At 38.3% G+C, this 25,833-nt stretch overlaps 1 protein-coding gene across 1 annotated transcript in view; it reads left to right on the plus strand.

The window, feature by feature from the left end:
• ANOS1 (anosmin 1) overlaps window positions 1-25,833 on the plus strand; it is a 148,168-nt gene that overhangs the window by 78,854 nt on the left and 43,481 nt on the right. The window contains exons 3-6 of the mRNA XM_072849517.1: window positions 4,668-4,730; window positions 7,742-7,964; window positions 13,346-13,530; window positions 19,985-20,114. Of these exons, the coding sequence (XP_072705618.1) occupies window positions 4,668-4,730; window positions 7,742-7,964; window positions 13,346-13,530; window positions 19,985-20,114 (601 nt within the window). The remainder of the gene's footprint in view (window positions 1-4,667; window positions 4,731-7,741; window positions 7,965-13,345; window positions 13,531-19,984; window positions 20,115-25,833) is intronic.

Raw genomic sequence — 25,833 nt, forward strand, 5'->3', positions numbered from 1 at the left:
GACTGCACTGAAAGGTGCAGTTTTCCTTTGTTTTTCCTTTGTTTCCTTTGTTTTTAGCCATCTAAGTTCCATTTAATTAAATACCTTAGGACAGCAAAACACTTAAATATATATTGTAAACATAAATCATTAATTCCTGACCTTGCTGCTGTGAGCAACTGGAATGGTGAATGATAATGAAAAGAATAATTATATTCCAGCTGTAACACTTTGATTCCATTCTTTTTACAACAGTTTGCATATGAATTCGTTCCACTTTGGTGAGGGAAGAAGCCTTATTAGACAAAAATACTGTGGGTAGACTCTTCTACTCTGAAATAAATAATTGTTTGCTGTTTAAATAGTTATAAATATGTCATATTCAGCTACTTAATTTAAATATAATATTTGAATAAATATACAGTATTCAAATAAATATTTATTTCAATACTTAAATGATGTTTTGCAATTCATTACACTTTCAACATTGCTGTGTTGGTGTAACTCTCTCCCGTTTAGGTCAAAGGCAACATTTCCTAAGCAAAAATGTTGGTGGACTATTTCAAAAATCCCTTTAGTAGCTAATGTAAATTGCATGCATCACATGCTAATCTCATAGTTGCTTTATTTATAGTTTAAAAATTAGAACAAAAAAGACTTTTCTAACAGGGCCTTAAGTGCAAATTTTTAAAAAATGAAATTAAAAAATATAAATCAAAATATTTTAAAGCGATAGTAATCCTTCTTCCTTGAATGAAACAGTACTTTGCCCTTGTTCCTAGTTTTATACAGTCTGAATATTAACAGATCTATAGTAGTAGCTGATATATGTATTTATACCTATGTGTGTGTGCGTATGTACCCACACACACGAAGTCTGAAGGATGACGAATGCTGGGATGCTTTCTCTTAGCACTCCTTTTGGCTTCTGATGCAATTGTTTAGTACTGAATAACAACTCTGCAGCAGTCTGGATGAAGAAAGCAAACCTACAGCTTCCAGACTTAACCACAGGAGATGATAAAACAGGTGCTTGAGGAGGATTCAATTTAGCAAGGCCAGTGTGATTAACACCCATCATCTTCTGAAGAGTGCTGCCGGCCCGTAAGGACTGGTTGAACGCTGTATTTCGTACCTCTTCCCACCCCAGCAGCAGAGCAGCCTTTGCGATGGTGCCGGGGCAGCAGTCAGCAGTGGCTCCAAGGGACCAGTGACGTCTGCCGAATGGACTGCCGGGATGCTTCCCGCACCGCTGCCCGCCTGCCTGCTGGTGGTCTGCCAACTACAGACATAAGCTTAGCTTCTGAGGGCGAGTGGTAATGTCTGCAAGGCATCTTTTATTACATAAAGTAGAGCCAAAACCAGCTGCCAGCAGCTGCTTGGCCTAGATTCCTCCTTATCCTGGATAGAGGATTTCAGTATCCTTTTAACAGGCACACACATTTACACTCATCCAGAAAACCTGGATGTGTTTACCTGCTGGGTGGGAATAGTTTTCTCATGGGTGTTTTAGGTATTTCCTTGAAACTCTTCTTATTGGTGAGAAATGCTGTATGCTTTCCTTTCAGACATCAAGGCTAAGCTAAATACCGCTGAAATAAGTCCTGTTGGTCTGGGGGAGCTTTGGGTCAGGCCTGTGCTGAGTTGCATTGAAATTATTAGAAATGTATTATCCAGATTTTACATGTTAAGATGTATGCTTTTTTTTGTTTTCTCTGAAGACTTGGATTTAAGAAAACAGATGTTATTGCCGCTAGTTCTGACTCACATTTCCTTTATTTTAATTTTTATTATGCACGGAACGATGCCTGTCAGAAAACCTTCAGCTGCTGTAGGTGTAAAGCCTGATTCTGCTTTTTCTTGAGAGAATTTTCAACTTGGTGCTTGCCTTGGCTAGATAGACTAAAAATGGGGGAGATCCATAGTGGAGGGAGAAATGTGTTACTACAGTACTCTGCAGAGCACTGCAAAATGTATGTTCTTCAGTAGACTCATCTTGATGCACATTCATAGCAACGCATGCCAAAGATGAGAAAAAACCCACAACCCTTTGCAGATAAAAGATATAGTTCAGAGTGACACATGTAAGTGGGATGAGAAAGTTTAACAGAATCAGGCAGGCTAATGTTTATGAGGACAGAGAGTTTACTGGAAAGATGAGATGTCTGGAAAAAGACAAATGATGTACACAATAATCCTTCTTCAGACCTAGCATGTATATAACACATTGGATCTGGAACACATTTGCTTCTCCATATAAAAAACATCAGGAGAGACTTCATGGGGGAAAAAAGGTATCTCTCTACCTGAGATTATTGCCATTCAGAGGATAATTGCCATTCCGTGGGGAGGATCTCAAGATCGCAGGTGATTTACAGTTTAAGTCAAGGACCCAAAGGTGAGACCTGGATCCAAGCTTCCAGCTTTTTCAGCTTCCCACTTTAGGGGAACCTCATAACAGAGTAGCTAAGAGGATAAACGCACAAAGCTCAGTGTTCGTGAGGTGCTCTCACCTTTGTTATTGCAAACTTAACAACTACCTTTTTAGAAGGACAGTCCAAAACTCTTCTAGTGCAAAGTTATTGGCAACATTTCTCTCTGCTAGCAGTTTTTCTCCAACTTACAGAATGGTACAGCTAGGCAATTAGCTTCTGCAGCAGCCCGTGGTGCCCAATGCTCTGAGGACTCCTCATACAGCAGGAGTAAGAAGATTTTTTTGTTTATGTATGGGTAAGAGCATGTACTCTAATCAGAACCTATAAAGCTTATGATGGAGGCCTTATGTCTTGCTACATCATCTGTTTTCTTTGGAGTGAATGAGAGCAGTTGGATTGCAGGGTACTGCTCAGCCCTGGTTCATTTTGTCCATCTTCGTTCGAAGTGTCTGAGTTGAGATGCCCATCGTCTCTGCCTGCCCTGATGGTAGGAGGTGCTGGGGCTCAACTGAAAGTAGCCTGGCCTGTCCTGAGCGATTATGGAGACAGAGCGGCAGCCAGACAAGGCATCGAGTGCTGGAGCCTACTTACATTGCAGTAAAGATATCCTGGTGCAAATGCCTTGAACAAACCCTCTGAAGCATACAGCATCTTGGTATTTTCTTCCAGGAGTACCAACTGTTTTGCTCTAGAGCCTGCAAGGGAGGTGGTCCAGTCAGCATGAACTTGATCCTAGTTGTCGTCTCAAGATTGTGGATGTGCTGGTTTAGATACGCTCTGTGTGGCTGTGCAGCAGTGAAGCAAGAAGTCAGAGAAGGGAAGGATATGGAAATCCTGACAGCCTTGGGGATCATTGACAAAGTCCCAGTGTGGTCAAAATGTTGCCCATTTTGTCTTTACACCATTTATACCTCTAACTTGGGGCTAAATCCATCAGACAGTTAGGAGAGTTGTAAAATTGGCATAACAGTGGAACTGGGCTCAAACGTGCCCAGTATACGACAGAAGGAACAATGCTCTGGAATTAATTAAACTTACTGACTTCAGTGACATTTTATAATGTATCCTTCTAATTACTCTGTATATAGCACATTGTGAATTTTGAAGAGCTAGAAATTGAGTGTAAAATACCAAAATAAATATAGAGAAAATGTTTGAGTACTATTTTTCATTCCTGAAATATGTAACCTCTGTGACTAATGGTTTTATTATATTTTTCAGGCTTTGTTGCTAGCAAGAAAAATGCTTAACTTTTAAAACACTAATTTTATTAGTACATAAATGATACAGGTGAACAGCTGAGATACAGCCTATATGTATTTGTGCTTGTTATTGAGTAGCATAAATGTATATGGATCCAATCTAATATTATGTATAAGAGAAACAAATTATATAAATACTAAATTGCATGTCAAAGGCCTTTCTTTTTGGTGCAATAAGTATCTTTCCACTATTACCAGAAGGAGTGGGTGTTATTAACTCCCAACAATGCCAGTAATTTTCAATATCATATGTCTAACAAAGGAAGAGAAAAGGTTTCTGGATGTGAGTCTAAATTTATGTTTCAGGTGCAGTAAATAGTGTGATTTAATAGTGCTCTTAATAGTGTGATTTTTCTTTATGCTGTGCTGTGAAGCTTGACTCTGGTTTGCAGTTTGAATCTCAACTCTCTGTATAACCATTGCAATAGAGGTTGAAGGTGAAGAAATGATAATATGGTACTTGAAATAAAGTGGTTTTGCTAACAGACCAGTGAACATTGTCTATTTATACAGGAACAGTGGTTAAACTTCTGCTGAGTTTACTCCATAGCTTGATGAAATAGTTTCTCACTTGGGAAAGCAATGTGCCTGTCTAATCTTTAGACTGGTCAGAGAGGAGAAGATTTAACTTTCTGTAGTTTAGTGTAGTGCTTTTGACATTGTCTCTGTTGATCCAGTGACATGGTGTTAAATGGTATTAGGACCTAGATTCAATAAGATGGAAAATAGGATGGCATATAAACAAGTGAGGCAATTGCCTTGTACAGTAAGAAATACTGAAAATATTTCTTGTGATCTAATCATGGCTTGGCATGACCTTCCTCTGACACCATGACACAATGACACAATCTTATCCTCAGGAGAAGTGGATTTTTAAAGACTATTATTAACTTTCTATGGGCCAAACAAACAACTGGAGAAGAGCGGGGTCATTTGTGGTTGTTTATTTCTTTCTCTTCCTGACACTTCTCTGCCTCCTGGTTCTTCCTAGTGCCTGGAGCCCTGCAAAGAGTCCTGGGACCTGAAGAAAAACCATTGCCAAAGCTTCTGTGAGGTACGTCAGCCCAAGGGCACTCTTTCTCACTTTGTTCTAGCTGTCTCTTTCATTTAAATTATTAGCTTCAAGGAGACAGCTAACAAACATGGGATTTTACAGCGTTTGCCTTCATTTGAACGGATACACATATAACAATTTAGCCATATTAAGTTTGAGTTTAAATTTTTTTTTTTTTTTCTGACCAAATGTTTTATCTCAACTTGAAGTTTGAAGACTTGATCCAGCCACACTCACATAGCTTCTCTCAGAAGGTGCTGTTAAATCCCACCTGTAAGATGCTATTTCTACCACGTGCCCTTCTATCTTTTCTGGCTATGTGTAAGAAAGAGTATCTTTGTTTAAAAGATAAAATGTTGTTGTGTGAAAATCCTTGTGCAGGGTAGCTAGAAAAGATGACTTTCCTGTATGTGAAAGTCAATCTGATTTCTAAAAGAATATCTCTCCAGGAGTAACTGGATTGTGGACTCCTAGTTCAGAAGACCACTATCAAAATACATAATTATTCAGGAACAAGCCTTTGGAAAACTGTTTCTGAATCATGTTTCGGAATAACCTTGTGAATAAGCAAACCTAGATCAGTTAAAAGGAGATGGTTTTATTGGATTTACAACATGGCTCTGCTGAGTTGGTAGAAGTCAGCTGTTAACAGTTCTTAAGTGTTTTTTAGTACAAAATGGAAATATCATCTCAACAGAAAATTGCTGTATTAGAACTAAATCAATATAAAGATACAACTTTATTCAAGTCTATGAAAGTGTATGTTTATGAAGATTTTCGGCTTGTCCTATAAAAAGATAGAAATGACCTTAATTGATATATTGATCTCACTGATATACTGATTTAACTCCTCCCTCATCACTGTGGGCACTCTTGTTCTGTACAAGAGCATGTCTTATGTTTAAATGATTTTAAGCATCATGAAGATGATTAGGAAAAGCTGTAATTTCAACTAAAAAGAAAAATTTAGATCCAAGTGTGTAAATAGGGATTACTGGATGACTGATCTATGTAAATACATTAGAAGACAGAGTAAAAATTTCTCATGAAAACCAATCCTTGTAAGAGTTCTTTAACCCAGATTAACTGCTGCTTCCTCATATACAAAACTCTAGGGTAGTGTAATAAAGCGGTTTTAGTGGATCTAATTTATGTCATTCTCGTATATCACTTCTCACTCAGGCTGTATGTTTCCAGATATGGGTGAAAATACGTATAAAATTGGTTTAAAAGGAAAACATTTGTAGAACACTGTTCTATTGTAGTTAAAAACAGTGAGCATCCCTCTTTGATTAGTGTTTTGTGGTTGAAGCTAAATTTAGAACTTCAAAGGCCTGTAATGAAGAGCAGCACATTTAGCAGCTAACTGAAAAATGAGCTGTGAAATAGGGTGAGGAGGAGAAGCCTTGAGGACGTATTATGCCTCAGGGAGCTATAAAGTTTTTAATTAAGTAGCTGCAAATTTGTGATGTTTTAGGATTTGAAATTAGCTTCACACACACACACACACACAAAAGCATGGGACCACTTTCCTTTCTCTCAGACTCATGTATGCTCCATACACATTGTTTGATTGAATTAAATGAGGCTGTTTTGCTTTGAGAGTGTTTTCAATCTTTTTGTATTTTGTAAAAAATCTGGAAGCAACAATTTAGCTTTGTGTTTCTCAAGGTCCTTGCTTGGTATGTTACTACTTATGAGTATACTAATGTTAAAGGAACCTTACGTGTGAAGAAGAAGAGGTGACAGTTTACCTGACTCCTTTTTTTCCATAAATTCAGTTTCCTGCTGGTTTAGCTTCGTAACTGGCTAACCATGGGATCAGGTGCATTCCAATGGGGGGAACAGCAGGAGTGTGTGTCCAAGCATCACTGGAGTCAGTAGGAGGTATGAGGACTGCTCATTCTGGCAGCTTTTAGGCTGCTTAAGCCGTTACACCCAAATGCATCCTTAAAAGCCTGATTAAAAAATATCTGGACTGTTCTGTAGGACAAGATGGGAGAGGCAGCGTAGCGGCACATTCTTGGACCACAGTGACTTTGGAGAATAAACTGACACATAGTCTGTGAAACACCTGGGCCTCCATAATAGTGAAGTCTTTCTCATTTTGCCAGAAATATGAGAACAGTAAAAATAAGAAAGTACAACATTTGAATATGGAAGGAAGTTGCAGAAGTTACATGAATAGTTGGGTGGAGAATGGGTTATAATTCCTGTGTAGGCTTAGGAATCTGTAAATCACATCTGTCAAGAGTAGAAGGGTTTTGGTTGCTCTGAGGTGGAAAGGTAGGCTATAGATAACCCCAGTTACATGGGTTGCCCATCTACAGTTCCACCAATCACTTTGAGGGAAGGGAATCACTTTAGCTGTTTTTGCACCAAACTAAATAAAGCACCAGATAGAAGGGGAGATGAAATCCCCGTGTCACACACAATGTTCTCCCCAGGGTGCTAGATGCTATTTTTAATACAGTTTTAAGTGAATCTTGCAAACCTCTGAGTAGTACACATGCTATAAAATGTCTATGTGTTGAAGCAACATGTCAGACAACTCAGTTCAAACAGTATAATGAAACAAGAGTTCACTTATTTATCTAGAGTGGCATTACATCAGATATTGTGGGTAAAGTGTTATGAAGTACAAAGGGAGGAATGTGGGATAGTCCAAAAAAAAGACTGTCTGACCATTGCTTCCCCTTTGTTTTGGGAATGTTTTTAATCTATCATTGAGTAACTTTGTAGCCAGCCAATGTGAGGAAAACAAGGGAAAGCTGGCAGATATAAACCACTTTATTCCATTAAAGACAGTGGTCTTATTTGAGGGAATTCATCATTCTGTACTTGGAATGCTTTTTTAGAAGTGGCTTGAATATATAAATCTTCAGGGATAGTCTTGCAAAAGCTGAAAATCTGAATTTTCCTTTAGGAGGTCTTGGAAAACATACAACATTTTTCTTTTTTTTTTTTGTTCCTGTTGAAAACTTTATACAATTCTTTTGTTTTCCCTTTAGCCTCTTTTCCCCAAGAAGAATTATGAATGCCTAACTAGCTGTGAATTCCTTAAGTACATCCTGTCTGTGAAACAAGGGGACTGCCCAGCACCTGAGAAGGCCAGTGGTTTTGCAGCTGCCTGTGTTGAAAGCTGTGAAGCTGATAGTGAATGTTCTGGAGTGAAGAAATGCTGTTCCAATGGATGCGGTCATACGTGCCAAGTTCCAAAAAATCTGTACAAAGGTAGAGATTATTAATATGTACTTATACTGGACTAATAACTTCAAGCCATCCTAAAGTGTCCTAGAAAACCAGGACTTTAATTTCATATGAGTTTGTATGGATGGGAAGGAAAAGGAGAGGCGACTGTAGAGATGTGGCTGGACGCTGAAAGAGTGGAAAGCCAGAGAAAAATGTTGCTCAAGTTTCTGAATTTTTTTCCCCTTGTGAAGCCCATGTCTGGAAATCTGTGGAATGTATACATGTGGCTATTATGAATCATCTTAAGCAGAACAAACTTGCCAATTTAGGTGAAAACTCACTTAATTTGATGCAGATGAGAGAGAATGCAGCAGGAAAAAGTTTAGCAATGAATAGTTCAAGTCCTATTAATCACATAACATTTATGTTTATAAAAGTCAAGCAGGTAGGACTACCAAATAGGAGGTGTAAGATAATCTGGTAAAAGAACAAATCAATGCATTATATTTGGCATTAGTGTTCTTAATGACCTAAGAACAAAATAGTGAAAGATTATAATATCCACATATGTATATTAAATCATTATTTAAATCTAGGGCAATCTTATTAAAAATTTTTTAATTGATTTGAGTCTTGAGGTTCTGTGAAAAAAAGGTTTTCCTTGACATCCATTGCAAGAACTTATAGACTAAGTAATTATTTGCTTAGACAAACTCCAGATTTTAATTTGTTGGAATTTAAAAAAGCTTCATACATGGAAATATTCTGAAAATGTGCTCCTAACGCAGAACAATGAGCATTAATGAAAGGCATTTTCTTTTTCCACAGAGTTGGAATGTTTTGTTAGAAAACCTTTCTCCTTACTTCAGTGATAAAAAATAAATATTAATCCGTTATTCTTCTGATAGCATGGGCTCTCTGTGAAGAGCCTAATCAGCAGAACTCTGAACTAAGCTCCAGGCTTAGATCCGAATCCAGACTTATTTCCATCTGTGATGGAAAAATGGTAAAATATGCGAAGGAGATGGTGATTTTATTTTTAAGTTCATTGCTTTAACTGAAATGTTGATGCATCTTTTTGAATGTCCCTAACGATTAGAACGTATGTCAGAAATAATGTGCTTTGACTTTTGAATCCTGTCTTTGAGTGTAGGGTCAGGATGGGCCATCAGGAAGCACTGTCTTATTTACTTACATAAATGGAGAAAATCTGATCTAGAAGTCATAGAGGTTGAGTAAGCATAAAACTGATGAAGATAGTACTCAAACTATTTTGAAGAGCAGGCAATACTGTGATCCAGATTTCCAGTGCAGAAGGGAAATTCTCTTGCTTCCAAGACACTTCAGAGCAGCCTCTTTAAAACTATAAGGAATTAATACACTCTCATACACAGCACCTTTCAAAATGAAAATTATTCAATAGATCACTTCTCAGTTATTTCTTTCATCTTCTTGAGACAAATGACCAGAGTGATGAACTGGCATTCGTATTGTATATGTAATGATATACATGATCAGGCCTCATACCACAACTGCAAAGCATTCCAGTAAATGTAACAGCTGGAAAAGGTAAAAACAAAACAACAGGCAAACAAACAAACAAATGAAATGAGATGAGATGACATGCTTTTGGAGAGGACACGGCATATGACAGGATATGATACACTGTATAACTGCACACTGGAAAGTCTACTGCCGTTCAGCCTAATTATATAGGATCAGAACTAATCTTCTCTAACATCTTATCACCTATCTGCAGGAGGTGCTTGCTTGTAAGAGCATATATGTCTTGCAGAGGAAGGGCAAACCCAATACTGTACTGCCTTCTCAGCTGATGAATTCAGCTAATTAGCCTCTTCAACCTGTCTTTCTGCAACAAAGGACAAATAGAAGCGGAACAGGCTTGCTATTCATTTCCTCCAGGGGTAAATGACCTTCCTGTCACTAGGGAAGAGCAAACTCTGCAAGCATGACTAAGATCTAGTGAATAAGTTTAGGACTTATTCTTATCATTTTGACAGCACTCACAGCTAGAAAATGAACTCAGATTGAATCTAAGAGTCTACAGAAGTTCCTATAGTTTCACTGTTGATCAAGCTCTGGAGATTAGTTACAACAGCAGATATAAAATACCCATCTAATTTGTTGGCTTTACAAACTGGATTTGCCCTCTAGTACTAAGTTCTAAAGCCCAATTCTAAAAGAATATTAATGTAAGTACACTTGCACCAAAGTCATATATTGCAAATGTTGTTGGATTAACATAACAAGTCCAGTTACTTGTTATCTTAATTGTTTATTGGCTTGCATTCGCTATATTCTTCAAACTGTCCATTATCATTGCATTTTTTCATCTCTGTTGGGAGTATTACTAATCAGTTACATAGTCTTCACATTTTTATTTCCCTTTACTGGAAATATCAAATGTTCTCTCCTGCTCTTCTGTCATGTGCCTCATCCACCTCCTTTACATTGTCTCAACTAGTGAAGGACTTCAGAAAGCGTCCCTTCTCCATGACCCTCCTCATTTTTTTTTCTATATGGACATAATGATGTTATAAATAACAGTAAATGCCTAAAGTAAATTTGGTACTTCAGAGATAGAAATGGCGGCAATATCTCTGCTTAGAAGCAAAACAGTTTAAAAATGCAGAAAAAAAGGAAGGAAGAGAAAGGGATGGAAAATGCTTGATCAGGTTTGCTTTGTCTAACATGCACGTATGCATCCCCAAGTAAGGACAAGGACATGTATCTTTTTCTACACTCAGCTGGTGACAGCTGAAAAAATTACCCATCACCTTTTTCCTGTTCAGAAGTTAGTGGTCTCTCAGATGTGATGATACACCTACTTGTGTGAACTTTCCAGGACCCCTTTTTAACAAAGATTTAGGGTTCATGCTGTCTAAACCAGCCTAACTAATTTTGTCTGAAACATGTAAGGGAGCAATCCATACAGCAGACCAAACTGCAGATATGGGCAAGGTAAATTGTGAAGAGAAGATTATGACATTTAAAGGGTATGATGGTATGACAATATCACAGTAAGATAGCTGGAGCCAGATGGTCATCCACAGTTTAAAAGCTCTTTTCATGCTTAAAGAAAAATAGTTTTGTATTTAAAAAATAGTGTACAGTTTTAAAGGTGCGCATCTCTGAGTCTTTGAACAACTGTGTTTACAATCGTACTGATGCCATGAATGTACCCTTTATTGTCCAAAACCCTTCCATGGAAACTTTTTGAATTCCTGGGGAACCGACATTTAAGATACAGATTCTTATGATGGACCAGTGTACATTTATTTTTCATGGCATGGAGATGCATGTACCATCTGAAAGACACCTTTAGAAACATTCTTCCTGGGCTCTGGTATTGCACACATACAGCAATCAGTGATTTGAATTCTTCAGTTAAGCACTGCAGACTTCAGAGGACTAATTTGTTCCAGCACGATGAAAGGGCTGACTATTTACATAATAAAAAGCACATTGAAGAGTGATTGGATCTACACATCTGGATATGAAATTGATGGTGCTGGTTCTACAAAAGTATTTTAAAATACACTTGTGCTATGCTCTCGTTGTTTGTGCTGCTGTGCTCCATCTGCACGCAATTACGCAACAGCGGAGAGGCTGAGATACTTGCAATCAAGTGAATCCAACTGCCCCTAATGCAAAGCAGATGGAAGTTTTCTTAACATGCAAATTGTAGGATTATTGTACATCATAATTAAAGAAGGATTTTCAAATGTGGAAATCTGGACTGACATGTTCTGTGATGTTCGTTATATTAGACTAAGACTGCCGGCTGTTGAAGGATATCCAGGGTTTAAACTGCTGTGATAACCAGATTTTAGTACTGGATTTTCCTCAGGTTGATTTTAGGTTTCTTCAAGGGCTACTATATCAATTTTTATTTACTTATAGCTAATCAGATTTAGGAGAAGAGGTCTTAAAATATAAAAGCAGTTTGTTCACCTAAGGAAATTTTAGTACTCGGTCGTCTGTGGCAGACTGAGTAGGAAACAATTTATCAAACCAATGCATACAGCTGGACTTATGTGGACACAGACTGAAATGACAAAATAACTAAAGCGCATATGATAACTTGCTAAGAAGGTTTATACGTCAGCATAGAAATCTTATTTGTGACATATCCCGAAGTGACAAAATGCTGCGCATTCAAATATATGAGTTCCTAAAGTCTGTCTAGAGAAATGTATCTAACACTTGATTTGTTGATTTAATCAAAAGATGCCAAATTTGAAGAGTTGTTTTTTCCTTCAAGCTACTGCAGATGTTTTCAAAAAGGTGATGTTACCAGCAGTAGAAACAACAGAAATAACTGTTCTTCAGTGTCACTGTGTAATGAGAAATTACTGTAAAATTTTAGAAAGATATCTTTGTCTCTGAAATGTAACAATTGGACAATATACGTTTTAACATATCTATTCCAAGATGCCTTGGAATTACCTTTCCTAGATCTTTAGGGAAGGGTGGAGAGTGACACATCATACAATGCAGCTGCATGTGGGTCAATAAGATCATGCTGCCATGGAGAAGGCAAACAGCTTTCTTAAGTATACCAGACTAATGTAAGATGTGTGAAATAATAATCCTGCTTCTCTAGTCTATACTGGTAAGAGCTTAGACACAGTCTGTGTCCAGTTTTAGGCTTGACTCTGGAGAAGGGCTGTGGGCCAACGTGAGAGTTTCCAGAGACAACTGCAAGAATGATCAGAGGTCTAGAAACACTGATTTTAAAGGAAAATGGAGTGCACTGTGGTTATTAGACTGAAGAAGAAAACATTCAGAGGCATGATAACAGTCTTGTGGTACATAAAAGGCTCCTCCATAGATGAAAGAAAGAATCTGTTCTCCACAATCCATGAACATCATGGACAAGTATCCAGTTTAAGATGCAGCGGAGGAGACTAAACAAAGTAGTGAGAAAGCTTTCTAATGGTAAGGATAGAGAAGTAGTGGAATGGATTTCTATGTGATGCTGTGAAAATTCTGTCATTAGATGTGTTTAAGGACAAATTAGGTGAAAAACTGAACAACAGGTATAGTGGATTCTGCTTGGGATCAAAGGGATCTTTCTCCAGGTTATCAATGCATATTTGGAAAGTGTCTTCTGGGAGATCAGTTTTAGCTTACAACTTTCAGAGCCTTTAGTTTTTAAATGAAATAAAGAAATTTTGAAGATTTTTTAAAAACAAGTTTTACTGTTAGCAGAGATAGGTCAGCTATGAGCATTTCTGAAACTCCCATGCTATCAGCCTATCCATTCCCTCCTTTTTTCCTTCTGTCTGACCAACAATCTCCTTTTTTTTAAAATTATTTTTTTATACAGCTTCATCCACTTAAGGTTTAATCGCATCTTGTAAATTGCTCATATTTTTGTCTGCACGTTCCTATTACAGGTGTTCCACTGAAACCTCGGAAAGAATTAAAATTCATAGAACTGCAGTCTGGAGACCTGGAGGTGAAGTGGTCTTCAAAATTCAATATTTCCATTGAGCCTGTGATCTACGTTGTTCAGAGGAGGTGGAATCAAGGAATCCATCCAAGTGAGGATGATGCTACTAACTGGCAAACTGTGGCACAGGTCAGTTCTTTGTAAAGCTATATGGTTCCCTAGCTTCCAGACCATGATCTAAAGGTCTTCTTCAGATTGGAGAAGAGTTGGATCACTTACAGGTGGTGAGGCTCATGCGGAGGGATCCCTCTATAGGGTCTCTCTCCAGGTCATGACAGAGCTGCAAACAGAATCCAGATCTCCAAGGCCTTATTTCACTGCTCAATGAACTGTTTTCTAGATTGACTCAGGAGAAATGAACTTCAGTATTTTCACTTCCAGTTTTTCAGTTACAGAAACTTCAAATGCTTTTAGTATGTATTGAAAATGACTTCATAAAAAGTGTGTGAACATATGAGTAAAGAAGTAAATAGTGGTTTCCTTGTCCCCAAAAGAAAAAAATACTCAGAGGTCTATGTTTTCAAAATGAGTTTATTTTGTGGGTTTGCTCTCTATAGATAAAAATCTATAGAACTAGCTGGAGGCTTGATTTTCATAAGGCCAGTGAGTGGCACTTTCTTGTAAGCACATACTTATGATCTATTCAGATGGGAATTCCAAAGTCTCTGAAAGCCATAAATCTCTTGAAAAATGTAGAATTAGATACCAAAATCCATTGAAGGAAGCGCATAAAAGACATAGTCCTTTTGAGGTCAGTGGGACTCAGTGCACAGTCTCCAAGGCATGGCTTGGGTCTTATAAAAAAGATAAGAAATACAATTGGTGAAAAGGCTATTTAATTTTTTAAAATAAAAGAAAGAGTGAAAAAAAGACTAAAACCTTTATTCTTTGTAAAGTTGTTTTTTTCAGACGTTACCCTCCCAATTCAGAAAAGACTATGATATCATGCTCTTATCACTCAGTGCAATCCAGACTGAAAATGTAAGATTCATGAGCAAATGTTTCTTAACGAGAAGCAGCCAACAGAGCATAAATTTTCACTTAGTTCCTTCCCAGTTTCAATCTGTTTTTTAATATGCTGACAGTCCACCTGGATGGCAGAGTTCCAATCGTTTATCTTAACTGCTTCACCCTCATCCCTGCTGACAAGAAAAGTAAAATGCTGATTTTGAAAAGACCTGCAAAATGTCATTATAGCTAGGAAAAAGAAGGAAAGAGAGAATAAAACCATCCACAAAATCAAGTAGGGAGTTTAAATTCTGTGACAATCTGTGTTCATTCTCAATTCAGATTGTCTAGGAAAAAGCTATCTTAAAATAATGTCAAGCTTGTGAAACTGAACATTCAGAAGTGAAGTTCTTTCCTTCAATGTAGTGCTACAGGGGGCTGTCACTATGTTAGAGTCTTGCTCAGAAAAAAGTCACATGCAGCAGAGCCTGGCATGAAACCCTGCTTGAGCAAGCCCAAGGGAACGTGCACACCTCCAAACCTGATAAAGTTGCAGTGACTTATTTATTATCTCTCAGCTGAGGTGCAGGTCTTCAATCTGCATTCTCCACATTCAGCAAACAACCTCCTGCCTTTTCTGCTAGGAAAATACCATGTAGCAAAAATGAACCAGATCTGAATTACTCCTCACTGTTACCGTGCCATGTATATGTGCTAGACTGTAGAAGCCCAACTCTTCTGGCTGGTGGATCCAGACTGCAAAGGTAGCACACTGCTGTGCTTTCTCTCATCCCAGAAACAGACCTCATGGAAACATGCGCAAGAACCTCTGCCTTCTTGCAGTGGATGTACAGCAGAGAGTGTTTCAGAAATGTGTTCCTGTGCAAGAGTGTTAAGAATCCTGACAGCTGCCTTTCCTGGGGGTCTGTTACACGTGGGCAGAAGGGGCTGAGTTAACCTCTGTGGCAGGAGAAGCCTCCTCCAACTGACATCTTTCTGAGAACTTTGCTGTCCCTTCTGCATCACAGGAGACGCGTGTTTGATTGTGTGATGGACCCCACTGGGGATGTCAGTTCAGAACAAGCTTCAGGATGCCTGACTGGCTTTGTGAACTATGTATAGCTTATGGGACATACACGCTGGGCACCCTTGAGGGGTGCTAGTAATCAGAATCTCTGTCTCTAAAGAGTAATGTACTTCCATGGCGTTTGTAGTTTTAGACATCCCACCAGGCAGTCAATTTTAAGTATGGCTGCATGCAATAGAATTTATTTTGCAATATCAGCAACAAGGATGGATATCCAGTTTGACTAAACTGACTGTGTGCACTGCCTCCAGGCTTTTCTTGTCCATATAACTGAGATTTTTTCTTGTATGATTCCAAAACATTGGGCTATGAGACCTTAATTTTTGGCAAAGGCTGCGAAGAGCTTAGCCATTCGGCTGAGAACTCCTGGGGCATCTCAGTCCAGGGGAGATGATGCTGGTTCTTTCATTACTCTGCGACTTAAGCTAGAGAGCATGCAAAAAGCAGTCAAAGATCAAAAAGGCTGTGGGTGAGGATCTGAATTTCTCTATGCCTGTGCCCATATGTAGAGTAATTATGCAAAGTTATTGTTTGCATTTCTTATAAGAAATTTCATAATATTTTATCAGAGTTCCTCATCCAATATTCTATTTTTATTATCTGTCCAAGAAGAAATGGGGTTATAATTTTCAATAACTTTATTTTAAGGTGTTTACTTTTCAAAAAAACTTGCTGTTTTCTATGGCCTTTGCATAAGCTAATTTGCAAGTAATTTCTCATGTCTCACATAAATTTTTACTTGGTATTGAAAAACTAATTTTGAATAAGTTTGTTTCCTTTGTATTGTATTGTGTCTTCAGGTCTTTTGTGATGTTTTCTTTTTAAAGAGGAAGGCTCAATCTGTCAATATATTATTTATTTAACTCTCCAAGTATATAAAGAATGCAAACACATTGAAAACCATTTTGGTTATTTTTCACTTCAGGAAGAAGGGATTTTGTTACCGTTAGTTTTCTACTGCACATAAAAACTTGACATAACTAACCATTTGACTGATTTCCATCGGTTAATATAAAAACTAGGGGAACTAAGATACTATTTAGCCTAGTTAGCTATGATGTACAGTGTCCTAAGTTCTTACACTACTGTTTTTTAAGGTTTAACCAGCTGAGCAGGACCTGCTGCACTATCCCATGAGAATACTGTATATCTTGTGAACAAACTTAGAATTCTGTTTGGTGCTAATGCTTTCCAAAAATAATAGTATTACTGTTTACATTGGAAACTTAGACAGTTAATTGTATTAAGTTAATTAATGAAGTTAATTAAAATATGCCAGGTCAGTTATTTCCAGACAGAACACGTCTGTGTTGTGTGAATGGATGTCAGGCATATATATGCATACATATGGAGAGACAATAATGAAGTTTACTTATTCATTTATTCTTTTATTAAAACAAATAAGGAGCTGTATTTACTGCTAGCTTTATTGTGACAAACCTTAGTGCTTCACCTTGGAATTGTCTAAACTCTGTGGACATCTTTTTTAAAACTTAAAGTTTCTGAGACACCTAAAGTTCTGGTTCTGAGGGTTACAAAAAGTTTCTCAGCTCTTGACAGCGAGAAATCCCTGCTGGAGCTAACCACCGGTGCTGTACAGTAAAGGTTATTTCTCCATCTCCCAGGAGAGAGTTTGCTTTGGTAAACGTTCTTAGAGAGTGCCCACCTTGTGTGGGATTGCATTCACTTGAAACAGGGGAGGTCTGCTGTCCTTTGATAGAGTAGTGGATGCAGCACTGTCAGGTTTCTTCTGTATCAGAGGAAACATAAACTCAGCTCTTCTGATACCCTGGATGGTGTCCCTTCACTCTCTGAACTGCAAATTCTTTTATCACCGTGAGTTGTTTCAAAAGAAGGTGTAGAGCTATGAACTCAGCAGGGTAAGGCTGTCCTCTCCTATTTCCATTAAACCTTTGCACTACAGAAAGAAATCCAGGATTGATAGTGTGAAAGAAAGGGAATGAACACAGTGAAACAGTCCATTGATTACTGTAATACCACTCAGCGTACCATTTAGTGGGCTTACTTTAATATAAGACAGATATTGCAAGGACTCTGAATATTATGATCTCAGCTCCAAACATACTTAAGTAGTGAAAACTAACTGAAGCAATTAAACAAAAAAAATCAATTTACCATTAAGGTAGTATAAGATATCTCAGTAGTATTTAGCTCTTTCTTGGAATTTATTAAATCTGTATAAAGGTTGCTTAGAGGTGCCAAAGTAGTTTATACTCTGAAATGCAGGAATTACACCTCCTGCATGGCATTGAGTTTAAGAGGAGCTTTGCCAACAAAATGAATGATGGAAGTAATAGGCCCAAGGCATGTTCATAAATTAAAATAATTTTGGTGATATGGATTGACAGATTATTTGATCCTACAGTATTTCACGGTTGCCATGGAAGATTGACACAACTGAAATCCTTTCTTTTAATCAGTCCTAGCAGAATAACTGAGCTGTTACAAATGACAAACAAGATTCCTTAGCTGAGGAATTTGGGGTCAAGTCTGTTCAGATTATGCTTGCCTTGTAACTAAATTTAGCAAATCTGTTTTTAAAAACCCACAGTGTCGTAACTAGTTAATTACAATCAGATATTGATGCTGAACCTGATCTCAGTTGCAGCAGTAGCCTGAATAGATCCTTGGGTTTTTTTTCTGTTAATATAGTTTATTTTACTCTAGTTCACTGTCGTGTCTTATCTGTAAGTTCTTGAGTATGTGGGCCTGCATGCTGGAAAAAACTAGCACATTTGAGTGCTCCATAAAATGAAAATAATAGTAAAAGTTGGTTCAGGTAGGCTCTTTCTTCCCTAGGGGAACCCCTTCACTGGACGAGTTAATTCACTCTTACGGCTAACATAAAAGCTAAAAAAAAGGAAAGAAGATGAGGCAGACAATGAAAGCATCGGGACCGTTACCCCTGCTTAAGCTAAAAAGACAAATACAGCGGTCTGAATGGAGAAGGACTCTGAGTAGCAGCAATATGTAAGGGGCTCAAAGTCTGCCACACTTACCAGTCTGAGAGCAGTCTATACTGCAATTTAGAAAGGCTATCTTTCCTCTACATGCACACACAAACGAGATATCCTTTTCCCCAAGTTTTGCTTATCACCAAATGAAGAGATTAAGTGCAGGATAACACCTACAAATTTTATTGGTCAGGGCTCTAAAAATGCCATTGCTGCAGAGCTGAAGCAGCTTCCTCAAGTTCTGGCTGTCTGAGTTAGGTCAGAGCTGCTACTTTCTTACACAGATTCGAAAGGGCAAAAAGCAAAAATGATGCTGTCCCTTTTTTGGGAAGTGCTTGGCATCATTGCAAGTAACATTGAATGCTATACAAGGAAGGTGGATTTTTGACGTTATAGAAAACAGAGCTTGTGAAAATAAATTGATGTCACTACATTTTTAATGAGCTTGCATGTTTGGTCAGTAATGATAATCAGTAATGATTGTATAGTATATTTAGACACATACAGGACATTTGGTTCAGGTTCAAGTGTTATTTTGATTACAGAATTACATTAAAAAACAATAAACATGACATCCTAAAATAAATTGAAAACTGGATAATTGAGAGGTAATTGTAAAAGTAAAATCCACAACAAGTGATGAGTTTCTGATGAGTTCTAAAAAAATGCTACGTCTTCTGTACTTAGCAGTGATTCAGGGGTTACCAGGAGGCTGTGTTCAGTTCTGTTGTTTGTACCTTCGGAAAAATAGGAAACAATAAAGAAGATAGCTCTTTAAAAGTTTAAAGGGAAAAAAAAGATAGAGGAAAGCAGGGCTCAGAATAAGAGCAGGTAAAGCACCTCCTACTGAAAGGGTTCAGAGTGCATCCATGCTTATTCCATATTTCAGCTGTTAAGGCAGTCCCCACAGAAGGTGGAAATTGAACTCATGACACCAGCAGTCTCAGTGGGTGTTGTTGGAGAAAAGGTCATCTCCTATGACCTGAGAAAGGTCTGCAGGGAAGAGTTAAGGCTGTGAGTGTCTTTTTGACGTAAGTGCCAAAGATCTGAAGAAACCTTATATTAGTTACCTGAGGGTTTCATGTTTCCTATGAATCAGAAAAGGCGGCTTCTCACAGTGCTGGATTTTGTGAAGCCATTTTGGACCCCTCATTCTCTGAGAATTGAGAATTGGAGAAATGAGTTCTGTGACCTGGGGCAATGAGTTCCCTGAAACGTCAACACCTGCACAGCTAGGCCCTGTACACTGGTGAAGGTTGTGATGACTGGAAAACTAATTTTGTGAATTTAACAATTCACCAGTTTTCTAAAGGTTACTTTTTTCCAGAAGAGACCTGCAATGCTCTGTAAAATTGGGTGGTGATATGATTTCGTTCACAGCTGCAAATGCTTTGCAGCGCGGAGTGATGCTCCGAGCTAGGTGAGGTGGTTGCACACAGCCTGCTGACGCTGGTGCGTATCGCAGAAGTGCGTCCCCTACCCTTCAGTCGGACTGCCCGGTGTTGCATGGGAGACGATAGCACAACTAGCCGTGTCAGAACAACGAGTGTAAGCGTGACATTTTCCCCACCAGACTACGGACGAGCGGGTTCGGCTGGCAGACATCCGAGCGAGCCGGTGGTACCAGTTCCGTGTGGCAGCTGTGAATGTGCACGGCACGAGAGGCTTCACGGCACCCAGCAAGCACTTCCGATCCTCAAAAGGTTAGTTTTCGTTCGCTACGTCTGGTGCTCACCTTCCACTCACACGTGGAGCGCAACTTGATCTGCCTGCTTTTCTGGCAGAAGGTTTTTAACAGGTGGGGTTTTGTGTAGTTTTGCCACCGGCTTTGGAAATGGTGTGAGATTTGTTTGAAGTCGGCAAAGGAATTAAAGGTTAAAGATGTCATTATTCTTTTATCAGTAAGGGGTCTCAACAAATAAACCTCCTTTTAAACATTTTCCGCACGGTTGGTATCAAACAACATGACCCTGACCATGAAATATGAAGGAACTGGGGTTTCTTGTGTGTTATTCCGAGAGGTTTCTCTTATTTTTCTTTTTAGTTATGAGAAATATGTTACTGCCATATGTTTAGCAGAGTATTGAAATATTTTGATGCCTGTATCTAAATAATTGTAGCAGCATTGTTTTGATGGAACTGCAGGCTCTCCTAACATAACTTTCCCCTTTCTAGCACTAATCGTAAGGGCTTAAGAATAAAAAGGGTATAAATGCTAAATAGCATGTTTCTGTTCATTAGAAAGGCATGCCGGACAATCTACAAAGTATTGTAGGAATTTTCGTTGCCATTTCTGGTTTTGCAATGATTTGGGTAATAAAACAACTTTGAATATTATTTCTGTACCAGTAAATGGCACCTGGGGGATGGGGGAGATGGAAACAGATCTCCCATCCTGTGAAGCTGCTGGCATTGTCCCTGGTGTGCCATTGACCCATGTGAAGCAGAATTTTCTCAGATGACTCGCAAGCATAGTATAGGAGTTAGCACAGGCCAGAAACTATTCCCGACAGACAGACGGTCTGGATGTGGTCACCCTCTCTTAAAGGCAGTCGATAATGTGGGCATAGCCAGACCGTGCTAGTTGACTTTCGTGCCAAAGAATGAGATCTATCACTCTTCACTCTACTAATAGAGGTAGTTTCTAATAGAAAGACTTGTCTTTGTTTTAGTAGTGACAGAATCTTTGCACTGGTGTAACGCATACTTCGAGGAATGCACTTCCTCCTCTTTCTGCAGATAGAATTATCTTGCAATACAGACAGTTGCTATCTATGGGTTCCCGTGCTAGCTTTTAGCTTGCTGTTTGGCCATAGTCAGTCCTAGAAAATGTCTTCTTGTAGATGCAATTATAGAGGCATGCAAGTGCTTTTGCTGGTGTGGATGGTTTAATCACTTACTGAATAAATATACATTAGGCTCAATAATTTTTTGGTTCTATAACCACATTTGTGGTAGGAAGGTTGGCTGGCATAGCTATCCCATTACTGCTGTGACCACAAACCTTTTCAAGTATAAAAGAAGTATTATTTTAAGAATTTATTATCCTTAAATATCATATCATTTCAGTCACATAAAAAACACAGTTCCTTCAAGCTGTGTTGAGCTTACTGCAAAGACTCAGCAGCAACAGTAGCTTTCTCTTAGCTTTTCTTCACGAGCAGCACTTCAGCAGATACAGCACTGTATTGCTGAATCTGACACCAACTTTATTTTAAACTCAGATCATTGTCAGTTGTTTTACTGAGTTTGTAAAGATTTTCCAACTATTCTGCTTAGAACCACTATAATTGCAATTACATAAAGGTATATCATGATATCACTGAGGTTTTGGCTCGAGCGTGACATTTTCAGGCAGGATTTGTATTACTTCCCAAAAAATTCGTCTCCCACTGAGTGTGCTAGCCACAGGAGTATATTGTTCAAAATACCTACATTAGTAATGAATATAAGAACATGCATGGTAAGTCATACTGAAGGTCTCTTTAGCCCAGTATATAACCCCAGCCAAAAGTGGGTTTTTGGAGAACAGCATAAGAGCAGGATAAGCACATAGGGGTATTTCTTCAGAATAGCCTCCCAGCTGGCAGTGATTTGTATTTCAGGAGCTTGTGGTTTTGAAATGATTACTTGTTAGATAAGAGAGTCCTCTTTTTCTGTGGTCCCTGCAGCTACCCCTGAAGCACTTGCTCTCCTTGAGTGCGGCTCATGGCTGTCTGGTGGAGGTGGGGAGCACTTTTAGGACTTTGTGACAAGGCCAGCAGGAGCCAGTAGTACCTCTGCATGTTCTTACCTAATAAACCAAAATAACATGATCTTGATAATGGCAGAAAGTATGTAGCCAGTGTTGTTCAAAAGGCTTCTATAACCCTCAAAATAACAATTTTCAAATCTAAACTCCAGTCCTTGGCAGAGAATCATGAATTGCCAGACAAACAGCAAGGAGTTCAGTTAGCTATCAGCTTCGTAGCCAAAATCATCCTACTCTGGCAGCTCATTTGACTATTTTAGAGGCTTTGCTATTGTCAGTGGTTATTATAAAGATACCGTGTTCACCAGATGAAACATGTAGAAGCGCTAGGTTACACAGATGAAGACGCTGCCAGGTGGTGACTGTCGGAAATGATACTGGAGTGCTTCGGTCGGTATCTCTTAGCCTCCGTGTCCCCAGGTAAGCACTCGTGGCAGTAACAGTTATAGTGTCATATAGACATTTAATTACTACTTTGGAGCTCAGTGGGAAGTGGCGGCTCCTGCCTGGCAGAGGCAAGAAACTACTGCTCAGATGTGCCTAGTTTTTTGAGTGCCAGCATCTACTGGCCCCTGCTGAGCTCCTACAGGCGCATTTAACCTCCAGTTTGGAAAAGGAAAGTGGACTTTGGCACATCACCTTTGGAAGGCTGTTGACTGTCTGTGCTACATTTATGTGAACTGTGGACAGAAATTCACATTAGTTCTTGTACTGTTTCAGTTCACCCTGTTGTGCCAAGACCGAGAAGATTATTATCTTCGTCAGACTTAACAGAAGTTTTCTTCAAAAAGAAACCCTTTGATCAGAAACATGACAGCAATTCCTAAGACAGTTTCTCACACAAGATGCTGAACTTTTACCAATTGCTCATAAGTTATAACAAATAGCAAATTATTGGGGTTTGCTTTTCCTTTAAAGGAGGACAAACATGATATATAATCTGAATCTAGGGAGGAGTATGGCACCACAAAGTCTCTGTCACTAAATATTTTAAGCTGTTAAAAAGAACATTCAAAAACATTGGTGCTGTAATTACTTGGAGAGAGACTTTTTGTCTGGTTACCACAATACTGTTTTATACTATTTTGTGTTTTTTGTGAATTCAAAAAACATGATCTCTAAGTAGACAGAGAAAAGTAAGGTTTTGTTTTATTCAAAATAATGTTAAGTCTTCTGAGGTATGTAATTTCCATTAATGTTTCTATCACTAAATACAGCTTCTTATTATCCAAATTAGTTTAATTTCCCAGTCATGAAAAGGACAAAACCAGGAAAACAAGAGTATTTCATTAAGTATTCCAGATTACCATTCTTCATCTAGTTGTGTTTTGAGGTTTTATCTACTGCAGCTTTTGATGCTCTTATACTACAAACGTTTGAGGTGAAGGTTTATTAGCTGTTTTACACTGTCTCAAGTGTTCATTTATGGCATTAATCTGTAAATAATAAATAATCAAAGTGACACAGCTGAGATAATTTAGGAAATATTCAGAGCTTAAAATAAACTGTTTATTTCCGTTTTATAAAGGAAACGAAGGATTTGTATGTGTGTGTCTGGCATGGCCCTTCACGGGGAATGAAGTGATGCTTCATTTTGCCAAAATGTGATTCCAAAATTACAAGAAACGCAGATTAGACTATACCTATCTGTTTGGAGCAGAGTGGCTAGAAGATGAAGTGAATACTGCGCCTAGGAGAGTGGGTTCTTTCCTAGAAGTAGAACTCTGCACATGGATTTTCAGATTGATACTGTCCACTACAATTGATGAAAACTTTCTGCTGTTTTGACAGTGGTTTCTACTTGCCCTTTCAGGGTTTTTAAATTGTGTGTGCTTTGCTTTTCATCTTTGGTTGAGTGGCAACAATTTACAATAACAGCAATAAATAAAGCTAACAAATGCGTGGCAGAACATTTTTGATCCCCAAAGATACAAATATATGGCTCTTCATATTTTGACTGGCTCTCTCTAAGCTGCTTCATTTTCTCTGGAAGCTGGATAGGACTGTTCCTACAACCCATAAATGAGTCTCCTTGGATGAAAAGCTTCCTGTGCTTTTCTCCCATTAAGTGGGCACCGAGTAGCCTAAGCCAACTGGTCAGAAGCTGCTCGGCACTAGTAACACAACTTTTAATTTGTTGCATTTGGGTAAGAGTTTTTAGGCTATTTTTTTTCTAGCTTTTTATGATTTATGATGAGAATGAACTCTTAGAAACAGAGGCTGCAGTTGACTAGAGGGATCAGTGTTAGGCATTTCCATATAATATATTATCTTGCTGGTCTGTAGTTAGGTATTTTCTGAGACAAAAGGAGGCTATAAGATGAACACAATGAGCCCAAACAATCCGATCCTTCTACCTCTACTAAAGGTTTTTATCTTCAACATGAAGGCAGTTGCTAGCACACACAGGATAAATTGTCAAGCAAAAGGAAGCAGACAACATTGTTTTCACAGCACATAAGTACCATGCTGGATGTGATTTCATGCATACATTACTGAGTGTTAGTAAAACCAGAACAGACACCCACTCCTGGCAATAAAATTCTTTCTGTTGCTCCTTTGGGACCAATGATTTTTTTATACTGTTGCACAGCTGGTTTATGTGTGCCATTTCCATTGGGCAACAACGCTTATGCCTTGGAATTGTTTAATGGTTGGAAAATTGTCTGTAAAGCAGCTTCAGCAGATTTTTAGAGTTGGAAGGTCTAATGTTTAAAAGATGGCAATGGGAGATCCATTTTAAGTCACGGAAAAAAGCTCTATAAAAAAGGGTTTAAATTAGAGTCAAACTTGCTATCACTTTTACAGCTCAGAATGAGAATTCCGGTTCCAATGTCATTATTTTCTTCTCTGACATATATTCCAAATCATTTACTGTTTTCATTACAGTTGCCACATTTAAAGCCAAAGTGGATGCATTGCAGCAGTGTATGATGTGATTCTTGTGTATAGCTTGCCCATACTGTCTTGTTAAGGTTGCAAAGTGCTTCCAGATTCTATTGATTGAAAGAATTTTGTAAAATATAAATTGTCTATCACTGCGTTTACAAATATCAGTGTGGGAAGATATGCATTTTGAAATGGTGATGATGTGAGGGTTTTCTTTTTTTCTTTTATTTGCAGCAAGGAATCCTCCCTTTTGGGGACTGGAGACAGAGTTTTGCTTGTGATGGCTAAGTAGCCAGCAAGACAAGAATTTAAGTCCTTTGGGTATACTCAAGCCAGATACAATCCAGACAAATGCAGTACTTACTCCATGTGCTGGAACAGCAGCTTCAGCCTTGACCTAATGAAGCTATCATTTCTAGCAGCGAGAAGTGATTTACTTGTCAGGCTGCTGAGACCAGAATGTTTTCGGATTTGAGGACAGCTGTCTGTGCCAAATTCTAGTATATATATAATGACTTTTATTTTATTTGAGTTGTAGTATAAACTGCAAAGGAAAAGCTGCAACTAGCATCACTCTTTCTGCAAACCAAAGAATTTGATTTAACACTCAGATAAATTTATGTATATAAAATTTCAGAACTTTACATTTGAAAAACTGGCAGTAGTTTCCATTCCAGTAATTTAATGTTCACGTATCTGAATTATACATGTGGGCAGGCAGTCAAAGGGATCACAGATATATGAAGACTAACAGCAGAATGGCTATTAGCTTTATAGTCAGC

Source organism: Ciconia boyciana, chromosome 1, assembly GCF_034638445.1.
Source record: "Ciconia boyciana chromosome 1, ASM3463844v1, whole genome shotgun sequence".
NCBI lineage: Eukaryota > Metazoa > Chordata > Aves > Ciconiiformes > Ciconiidae > Ciconia > Ciconia boyciana.